Source organism: Merops nubicus, unplaced genomic scaffold (genome assembly GCF_000691845.1).
Source record: "Merops nubicus isolate BGI_N331 unplaced genomic scaffold, ASM69184v1 scaffold10401, whole genome shotgun sequence".
NCBI lineage: Eukaryota > Metazoa > Chordata > Aves > Coraciiformes > Meropidae > Merops > Merops nubicus.
This window is the reverse complement of record NW_008590272.1, coordinates 2,643-13,505: the sequence shown is the minus strand read 5'-3', so window position 1 is coordinate 13,505 and position 10,863 is coordinate 2,643. Positions and strand designations below refer to the sequence as shown.

Below are 10,863 nucleotides of genomic sequence, written 5' to 3'. Positions count from 1 at the left end.
TCATGTTCTTCTTTCAGATCAATGAACATCTGAGCCAAAGTACAGAGATATGTTTACATTTTCACATACCCTTTGTGAAGTGACATTTATTAACAAGCTTGGCACAGAGAAACCTCATTGTGAGAAGACACTGACAAATCCCATCACTCAGTGTCTAGTTAAGGACACCGACCACGAGTAATTCTCCCTGCTCCTAAGTAGAGAGGAACAAAACATTCACTCAACAGAATCATGGAAGTCAGCAATACAAATTGGGATGTAAGAAAATACCTGATTAAGTTATACCTCACAGAGTATGCATTGTAAGGATTACTCCTTCCCTTCTTCCCTCCCCCTCATCTGTAACACTTTGCAAAGATTTCTGAGCAGGTTTGTCTTAGCTTCTAGTACTGTACATGTCCACATCTTCTGGGCTGGACTGACCATGGTCCATAAGTTTTGGATCAGGCTTCAATTTTGGTGTCTTTGCTGTTCCTGTGTAGAGATCAAAGAAATTTAATTAAAAAAAAAAAAAACAAACAAACACATGGAAATATATATATAGGGGGCAAAAAAGCCTATTGACACATTTTGAGCATTACTGTATTACTAAACACACATTTTTTATTAGAACATCACACTTATTTTGGTCTTTTCTAAGCAATAGAGGATGATCTGCTCTCTCCTAAAAGCTTTGGCCCACTTGGACAAGTGAAAATGAATCTGTGTTGTCAGAGATGTTTATTTAGGGCATGGACATTTTGGGCCATATTAAGGATGTGAACCAGCCCCACCCATGAGAGCAAAGACAGAAGATATTTACATACACCAAACCATTAAAGACACTCTGGCCTGAAGCAAATGTAGAAACAGATCAAAGCAGCCCACAAACTAAATCAGAAAAACTACAGGTGCAAAGCAAAGGAAGATGTGAATATATATTATAGTGAAAACAATGGGAAAGAAATTAACACACACACCCCCAATGTGTTCTGCTTGCTTTCCAGAAAACAACTCCTCTAATAAAGAACACAATAAATAGAAAAAAGGAAGTTTAAGCAACAAGTAAAATTTGGAAACTGCCCCTACAAAAGGTAACTATTTTAAAACAAATTCAGCTCTTTAACAGGTAACTGCACTATTTCTCTTGGCAATTACACTGGAAATGTTTAACTCACCTGATGAAGGCACTGGATCTTTGCTGCTCCAAGATTCTACTGGAGAAGATTCTGTTCTGTTAGATGATCTCGACTCAATAGCAGACTCAGGCTTTGTATTAGGAATTTCTTTCTTTTTCTTATCTTCTTGTATAACTGATTTTGACTCTTGCTGCAGTTGTGAACCAAACATGAGGAAAAAAAAAATGCACATTGGTATTTTCTTAATACATTATTGCAAAATAAACCTTTTGAAGTCTGAAAGCTTATCTTTTATGACATCATACAGTGACATTCGAATAACTAGTAATGTTTACAGTCAGCTGCACACAAGGGACACAGCTGGAAAAAATGAAATGCAGGAAAGAACCCCACAGTTCAGAAACAGTAACTTCAAATTTGCTTTGTCAGAAGAATCTACTGTAGTCTAGACCTCTGTTTTTACCTGAGACCCTCAAACTGCTTCACAAGGAAGCCACTGTTCATTTACAGATGAGGAACTGACAGTCTTACAAATGACTGAAATAGCATTTAGGTTTTCCAGAACACTCACTACCCTTAGTTAACAGAAGCTGGGAAGATAAATCATGGTAACAATCTAGTAATGAAAAATAACATATTGTTTTGACAACAGGCTTCATCAAGGAAAAAAAAGTGGAAACTGTCTTTTTTTGTTTGTTTGTTTTGCTCTCAGTTTAATTAGACCTTTACCTGAATCTCATTTTCAAACCTCATTATTCCATTTGTGCTCCTCAGTGGAAATAGGTGAAGACTGCATACAAATGAATGCCATAAATTTAAAGCAAAACACTTCTAAATGTTAATGTAACTGAGAAACTTTCATTTGCTTTTCAAAGAGCAAAAAAATCACTGTGCAAACCCAAAATTTTACTCTGAGAAGTGATACTTTTGTCAAGGGTTTATAAATGCCCACTGGAAAAAAACCTTTCAGGTTGCAGAAAAAAACCCATGTTTAATTCTGGGATGTACTAAGCCAAACTCCAGGTGTAATTTACAGGGAGGTAATATTCCCCTCTGCTTAGTGCTGGCAAGGCCACAGTGGGTTTACTATGCCCTGTTTTGATCACTTGACTTACAAAAAACAAACAACATAAACCACACACAAAAATCCCTATAAAAAGAAAAAAAGTGAGAAAGGAACTAAGGAAATCTCAGAGGAGAACAAGAATTATTTAGAGTTAGAAAGCCTGCTGTATAAGAAAAGGTTATACTAGGGAGAAGGTCGTGTCAAAAAGCACAGTGTTTTCCTTGTGTCAATCTAAAGAGGTTACTGACCATTTACTCACTATGGCTGCAATGAGGACAGGAGAAGAAAAAATAAATTCAGACATGGACAATTTCCCTCACAGGGTAATTAAAACAGACTATCTGGAAGGGCTGTGGAATTTCCTTCACTGATTTTGAAGAATAAGCTTGTGATACCTACTGTAATTCTGTGTGTCTGTATTCTAAATGCAGTGGTTTGCTTAGGACCAAAGCCTGAATCAGGACAGGTTATTTTTTGTCCAGATCAAAAATGAGCTGCAAGAGAACCTTGGATTTCTCTTGTGCATCTTGCACATATGGTGGGACTACACTGGAGACCTCCACACCTACTGTTCTGAAAGGTCTCACAAATATTAAACACTCAAGTTACAAAAATACCAGAGGGGGTTTTGTGCCTCACTTACCACAATTAGTAATCTTAACCTGTATCAGCAGAATAGTACCTGACCTCCTAGTTTCTTTCTTTTCCCTTTGAATTCATGAGTTACAGGCAGTACTTCAGACAGCCTACCTTCCTGACATCTTCCTTTTCCACCCACAGTGACCGTACAGCCTCATAGGTTTGGTGGCTTGCAGAAAGCAACTTCTTCCCTGCTACCTGTTTTTAAAGAAAAATGTAATTTAACAACAACTTTAAAAATGCTAAGAAGTTAACAGAGACCAAAGCAGCAGTTTTAAAGGATCCCAACTTGTCCTCACTGCATTAGAAAAGATCAAAGACAGTAACACAAAAGTCAAAAGCCCCCAAAGTTGTCCTGTCCCCTGTCAGTGAGCAGTGCTTTGCTTTACAAATGGTCACATCCTTCAGTCTGTTTCTGCAAAGCACTTTTATAGCCCATGTAACTGTGGAGCACCTTTACAAATGCTCTGTGAACACAGAGCACCTCACAGCTGCAACTACCAAAAACTGTTCAGAAGGTGATACATAAGGTAAGTAGGCAGGGAACAGGGATTTAGCTTCCTGAGGTAGGTCATAACATCCAGTGCAGCATTCCCAGTCATTCCTCATCTTCCAACATTTCTTCTTGGGACAATAAGCCAAGAAATCCCATTGCCTCTTGAGAAACCACAATCCTCACTGATTTGCATAGAAGCAAAATAACAACACAGCATTTTAGCAATGTGAGATTGAAGTGTTTGGGCAACCACAGTACAGGTCATTGCAGCATCTTCTGAAACGCTCAGGAAGCTACAAAACACCAAAGAAAACCACCTCACTAAGCTATTAACAGTAACAACCAATTCATCATGATGGAAAGTCAGAGATTCAGCAGTATTTTTTTTTTTTTTAAAATCAGATTTCAGGATAATGTTCCACAAACCTGTCAATGCTTAAATCTGATCTTCTAACTAAAAGACTGATAACCCTAAACCAAACACAAATCAACTTGATTTTCCTCTCTTGCCATTTTAACACAGATGTAGTTTTGAAACACTAAATACAAAGTTCATCAAGGACCTATGAAAGAATTCTTATGAACCAGTATGTGCTTTTCCAAGTAGGAGAACATTGGAAAACTGTAGAGGACAGGGTTTGTAGACTTTATATCCTGCTTTTCCATTCACTTTTTATTTAGCAAAGCACCATGTGCAAACAATTCTTCCATACAAAACATTAAGTATAGTTCTGCTTTTCTACATAAAGACCTAAGACACATTCTAATCAGGTAGGCAACTGCAAGATGCCAGTGATGGGAAAACAAGGAATTCTACCAAGAGATGCAACTGTACAGCATCTCAAGCTGCACATCTATTAAGTTTGGCAAGGCTTTATTTCTTATTGACTTCTATTTCAGCAAGATAAAACAAACATCACTTATTTGAGAAATGAGGATTAACAACTGAGGGGCTGCATTTTTAAATTCAGTTATTTTATTACATCTTTTGCAGTCATGCAATTAACATGTGATGTATTGTATGTTCTAATGAAGTTGCATGTGAATTCTGACTCCTACTCCCAAGCCACTTAATTCAGTTGAAATGGGAATGCTATGACTAAATTCACTGCTAATTCAGTATTGAAATACAACCAAACTCACCTGAGCAAATACTGCTGACTGAGCTGGGTAACAAACAGCAACTCCTAAAGTTGTAAGCCCCATGGGATAAGCAATTTTCTTAAACCTAGAACCTGCATAAAGACAAATATCTCAAATAATTAGATGCTAATGAAATGTAAAGAGTAGGTGTAGAATTAAACAGAATTGTTTAACCCCTACCATTGTTTACATCAAATTTAACCCCATAACAGCTGGAGAATTCAGAGTGTGATGATAGTTTACTACAGTCATGTTTGCAGGAGATGGTGATACATTCCCAAATGAGACTTTCCAATATTGTCAAAAATGAGAAGAATGTGTCATTTAGGAGCTGCTGTGGTTCTCCACTGGCTCCACAGCTTCTACCAGTCTGCCAACATTTTGATTAGCACATTAATAGTGTGATGTATTCAGATAGGCACATGCTCAGGTATTATAAATCAACATTTTCTGAACAGTATTTTCTCCCAGGTTAAGAATTACTCCCCTAATATTTACCTTGAAAGGAGAGGTGACCATATCCAATCACCCTTCTGGCTTCAAAGCTGCCAAAACCATGCCTTCTAACATCTGCTCTCTTGTGCCTGGTTAGCCAAATGCCAACATGCTTTAGCTCCTTTCCTCCAAATTCCTTTTGCTTGTGCTATATTCAGTAATGTTACCTGCTAAGTTGCTTTCCATTTCCTCCCATACACACAATGTTTTTGAAAATTAATGATGAAACTCAAAACAAGTTGAATACTTTGAATTTCTGTTGACTCCACTGTTAGAATGACAATATAATCCTACTCTGTCTATTCTATCTCACCCAACTTCTAACAGAAATACTTAATTATGTCCCTTCAATTTATCAGGATTTTTTAATAGTTATGTACTTTTTTTGCCTGTGTTCCAGAAAAAGCCTTTCACCATTAAAATTACTATGTACTATGTATTCAACACACCAATAATGAAAATAAGCTAAAAAAATCTTACCTTTTCTTGCTAGTACTATGCCAGCTAAGCCTGATACTGTGATTACACCAACTTTGGGGAGAAAGTCTGGTGGTGGATTCTTCAGGTAAATGTAAGCATCTTAGAATTAAAAAAAGAGGCAAAAAAAAGGCATAGAAATTCAATATTAATCCTTCATAACTTCCTACATAAGAAATAAAGATGGCAGTAAAATTACAAGTCTCCAAAACTGATAACAGTCCAAGACTGGAGTTTTTGCTCATGAATGAAGATCCTTTATTTTCCAGGTGCACATTCTGCAGCCTGTGCTAGAACCAGAACCCCTGTCCTCAAAATGCAGCAGCAAAGTTCCAAATTTTTCTCCTTACACACTTTTTTGTGTTTTGTAAAATGTTAAGTCCTTACTAAAGGAAGAAGGAAAGCATAGTTTTGAGTTTTGATTTTACTGAGAGTTAATATAGATTTAAAGAGCAACACACCTTTCAGAATCTCCCAATATACTATTTTTAAGGAAAATGAGTTATCTATAATTTCTGATACTGAATTTGAATGCAAAGAATTTCAGAAGCTGGTTTTATAATTAAGACAGATTGTGGAATTTCCATCCCAGAAGACTTGAGTGAACAGAGACATAAGCAACCTGCTGTGGCCCTGCTTCAAGCAGGTGGTTGGAGCAGACAAACTCTAGAGGTTTCATAGATCTATGATTGTATGATCTATGTATAATCTACAGAGATCTATGGATCTACAGAGACCAACATCAAGGATTCTGGGATACTATGATTTTAAAAACAAAGGTAAAAATCAAAGGGCTGAAATAGACATAAGCAACCTGCTGTGGCCCTGCTTTAAGCAGGTGGTTGGAGCACACAAACTCTAGAGGTTTCATAGATCATACAGTCATAGATCTACAGAGATCTATGGATCTACAGAAATCCAACATCAAGGATTCTGGGATGCTATGATTTTAAAAACAAAGCTAAAAATCAAAGGACTGAAATACTTTTAGTTGGTCCTTTCTCTCATTTGAGAACAGAAATCTAAATCTATAGTGAATTAAGATTGTTTCTTCCCTTCACACTTGCAGAGGGCATTCCAGTGCACTCCCCTTCCACCCATTCCCTCCCTAACCAGAATTTGCTCTTTCAATCATCACTAAGTCACCAGTAGAAACCACAGAAAATGCTCAATTCAGAACTATGTGGCTCACCTACCTTTTCCAAATTGAATAGAATCCATTATTCCATTTTTAATAAAGACAAAAGCATCCTATGGAAAAGAAAACAAAAACTAAATGCAAAATCTTTGCAAAAGTAGATGTTTTCAGTACAGAACTACTCAGCTGATATATACAGCCCAGCACAATGAAACAAAGAATGTGCACGTGTGTAACTTTAACAAAATCCAAACTGGATGCATGACCTTCTAAGGAGGCTGTGCTGAGATCTAACCCCTTTTTGACTACTGTATTTATAGTTTTAAAATACACATATGAAATTTAAAAATCATCTCTTTAATCTAGTAAGATCACTTTCAAAATTGACATCTTGGGAACAAGACTGCAGGGTGGCAAAACATCTGGACACCAACTTCAGCACAACAAAAAATATCAATTATAAAAGAGAACCTCCTCTTCCCTAGAGAGGCTTACCCAGCAAAACTGGCATTGTCTCTCAGTCTGTAAAAACAGTGCTCAATTCCCTGAAAGATGAACAGTTATTTGGTCTAGGATGTGTGCTCCAATGGTTTGCCTTACTCCCTCCAAATTGGTCAATTTATTTAATTACAAGTTTTCCTTTATCCATAAAAAAACCCTTCTACTAGCCTATTATTAGTATTATTAGCATTGTTTTCCTCAGATTGCTGAACAATTGAACAAGTATACAGTCTTTTGAGATTAATGAAACAGTGTCATCTAGAGCTGTTTCACCAAAATCAGCCCTTTGCAGTAACACAGATTTCACACCAGCAGAGGTCACTGCCAGGCAATCTTCAAACTCCCACTTGAGGATGAAGGGCACAGGAAAATTCGGTACACACTTATAACATTGTTTCAGTTATGCAGCCACTAACAAAATTGTCACAGGCCAATGGAATCAAAGTCTACAGAAAATGCAGGAAGACGTTTTGATTTCTTTGCCCTTTTCAAATAACAGGCTCTAATTTTTAAGAGAAAACTACAAGCACAGAATTTCATACTAACAACAAACAGGGCAGAGCTGTCATTTAGCAGCAGTTAAGAGAATGGTGACAGGCATGGCGTGTCCTTCTATGCCCAGAATAGTCAGTCAGAGCTGCAAGGTATTTTTGATGACTAATTAGTAACAGCCTGCTTTAACAATTACACTGGATGCACTCAGTTCTTGTCTTTCCTAAAGTACCTGAATCAGGTCTTTTAACTCACCTTTTGGTAGCAGGTCTCTCTCTCTCCTGGAATTCCAGACTCCTAAATCCTAGCAAGTTCTGCTAGCAAGAATTTACCTATCTAACTTTTGGTGAAGAAGTCCACCAAGGGGTATCTCTGAACCTGCCACTGTAGGCTGGCCTAGATCCAGTTTAGCACTGACTGAAGGAACCTCTTGGATCTCACTGCCTTCTGATTTGGAAAGCAGTGAGGACAGCCAGGTTCCCCGTCATAAGCACAGCTGAGAAAGAAGAGAAGGGTTCACTTTTTGCAACCTACATTACAGATGTATGTTAATACAAGGAACTGCACAAATCCTCCAAGGTGAAGCATGCTGGTTTCCCCCTGCCTCAGCTGAGGGCTGTCAGGAGCTGGGGGCTCTGGATGCAGGCACTCCTTACCTTGCACCACCCCAGGTAGCGGCCCGTCGTCTGCCTCACTGCAGAGAGCTGCTTCTGCAAGGGACCCGGCTGCTCCTCAACGTACCGCAGCTTCAGAGCAGGGGGGCAGTAAATGGGGAGCTGGAGACAACAGCAGGGAGACAGTTTGTGCACTGGTTAGTATTTACACTGCAGTTCCAGGACTGTAAATCCCCAGTGGTCCCATTACAGCAAACAAAACCTCTGTATCAAGTGATGCTCTTTTATATACAAACTGCACACAAGTGTGGCTACAGGTTAATTCTTTAGACATGAAGACTGAAAGTATTCTATAGTTCTAAGAATTACTCAGTATGATAAAAGCACCTCCTATTCAGAAAAAGTATGAGGAGAAATAGTTGGAAGATGCACAAATGTATTATTATTAGAAACTGTGCAACAGAAAAAAAACTATCAGTAAGTACTATGCTCTTCTACCTTTTCTGGCTTTGTTCTGGAAATAATACACTAATAAAAAATGAGATAAAGCTTTACTAACTTCCTATTGTAACTTTCTATCTTGTGCTACAGTAGACAGTTATTTGGGAGGTCATTTTTATTATCACAGATTACTTAGCTATGCATTTTATTTACTGGGTAACACAATGCAATGGAAAGAGCTGGCATTCTGCAGATTCTCCCAGAATTATTTAATGGCTGACAAGCAGTAAGACTCTTACCTGACTTGGCTTCACCAGCTGACCTTTAGACTCCTTTTCTGTTGCATAAACGGTAAAACAGGCAAAGGGCAGAGCAGAGGAAAGAGCTGCCAGCTTTGCCACCTGGGACAGGCAGATGAAAAACACAGGTCTTAATGCAGACATCAAAAATCACTCCAGTGATCTCTGGGTTTTACCGTTGCGTTCAATCAAATACAGAATTAAACAAGACACTTTTAAAACCTTTTCAAAATAGTATATCTTTTAGAAACCTCTTCTGTCTTAGACCAATCTGTTCTCACAGTACAGTGGTAAAGAAAAGTTAGAGATCACTGACAACAGTTATGTCTAAAACACCAGGAAGACTTTTCTGTCCAAAGCCAGGCTGAAGCTACATCACCCCTAAGGTACATTAAATTCCAATCTACTCAACATAAGGGTACAAGTCAATGAATGACTCTCTTGTCTCAGCAAAACACACCTCAACTTTATTTACAGGCATTTTCCATGACATCAGACAAAATGTCAGGTCCTTTCCAATTCCCAGGGTGGTTCAGGGGCTGCCTGTCTGGAGTAGCTGTGTGTCAGCAGGGAATGGAAACACCCAGCAGTTCCTGGAACGTAGGTTACCATGTAAGGTACAGAAATAGAGGCCTGGTCGTGAGAGTTTGATGCCTACTTAGAGCATTAATTTGGGGAAAACCCACTACATTACACAAAGCTTAAACTCAAAAAATACTCAGTTGAAACTATATAAACATTTGCCTTAGGAGTCCAGTCAGGGCTGGCATTAAGCACACTGGCATGACATACACTAAAAAACTTGCCACACCATGTTAAAGCATCTCCAACTTTGGCAGATTCTGGTTTCTTCTGTATCAGCAAAGACTCTTCTGTTCCTCACCTGAAGGATTTTTGAAACTTTCAAAATGTGAAAACAAGTATGAAAAACATTCCCAGGGTCTGCATAGAGATGATGGTGGTAGAATGCCAGAAAAACAGAAAAGCAGTGAAAAACCAACCTGATTTTTGGAAATACCTTAAATTCCTAGTATAAAACTCTACTACATCCTCATTGTTATCTCAGCTTCCAGTTGGAAATATCCTGTCAAAGGAGTGGGATTTACTGCATAGCATTTAGTTATAACAATGAAAACACAACAAACATGAGGAAACTGAAAAGCATCACCCTGAATTAGCTCAGGTTCATCAGACCTCAGTCACACACAGACTAAACCACTCCAGACAGCAAACCACTGTCAATTCTGAAGGACACTGCCTGAGCATCCCAGCAGAACTTTCAGACCATAGAACCACAGCCCCTTCCCTCTCCTCAGAGCATTAAACCTCAGCAGCACACGATGACACCATCCTACAAGTCTGCAGGTGGCTGCCATTTATTTTGTGCTTTTCTTCAATATAAAAATGGTAGGAAAATGTGTAGGACTGAGCTAATTTTGGCTCAAGAAACAGAACCCTCTCACTTCTTCTCTTCAGGCCAGCCTGATGCTATGAAATTTTTGTAACACGCCCATGTCAGCTGGAAGTGTCAAAAGAAGCCCCAGGTCCAGCACTGGCTGGCACAGCCACCACTGTGAACACAACCAGGCTGAGCAGCACGTACCAGTCTCCTGAAGCACACCAGTGACACCCCAAAATACTTCACCTTGGCAAGTGTAACAGGCCTGAGGGGACGCTGGCACAGAACCAGAAGACAGGGCCACTAGAGGAAAGCTGGGGAGACGTGGACAGCACAAAGCAGGGACAGAGTGAGCTCCTCTTTGCACAGAGAAAATCCACAATGAAGTTTATAGCTCTAAATGTAAAAGCAAAAGCTCTGCTGGGAGTGATGGAACTAGCTCAATTCCTTACTGACAGTAATTGCTTTATTTTTGGACACCTAGAGCATAAATGTTTAAAAATCCAAGTGAACAGCTCCACAATTATTCCAGGAAGGTTCCACTG

General features: G+C 38.8%; 1 protein-coding gene across 1 annotated transcript; it reads right to left on the bottom strand.

The window, feature by feature from the left end:
* Nucleotides 1-272: 272 nt before the first annotated feature.
* APOOL (apolipoprotein O-like) lies at nt 273-9,049 on the bottom strand (the record flags this gene model as incomplete). The annotated part of the gene is made up of 9 exons (XM_008949871.1): nt 273-474; nt 1,158-1,308; nt 1,848-1,853; nt 2,935-3,017; nt 4,459-4,554; nt 5,438-5,536; nt 6,631-6,685; nt 8,222-8,341; nt 8,920-9,049. Coding segments are annotated over 9 exons (838 nt in total), but the record flags the coding sequence as incomplete, so codon positions are not given.
* Between the last annotated feature and the right edge of the window lie 1,814 nt (nt 9,050-10,863).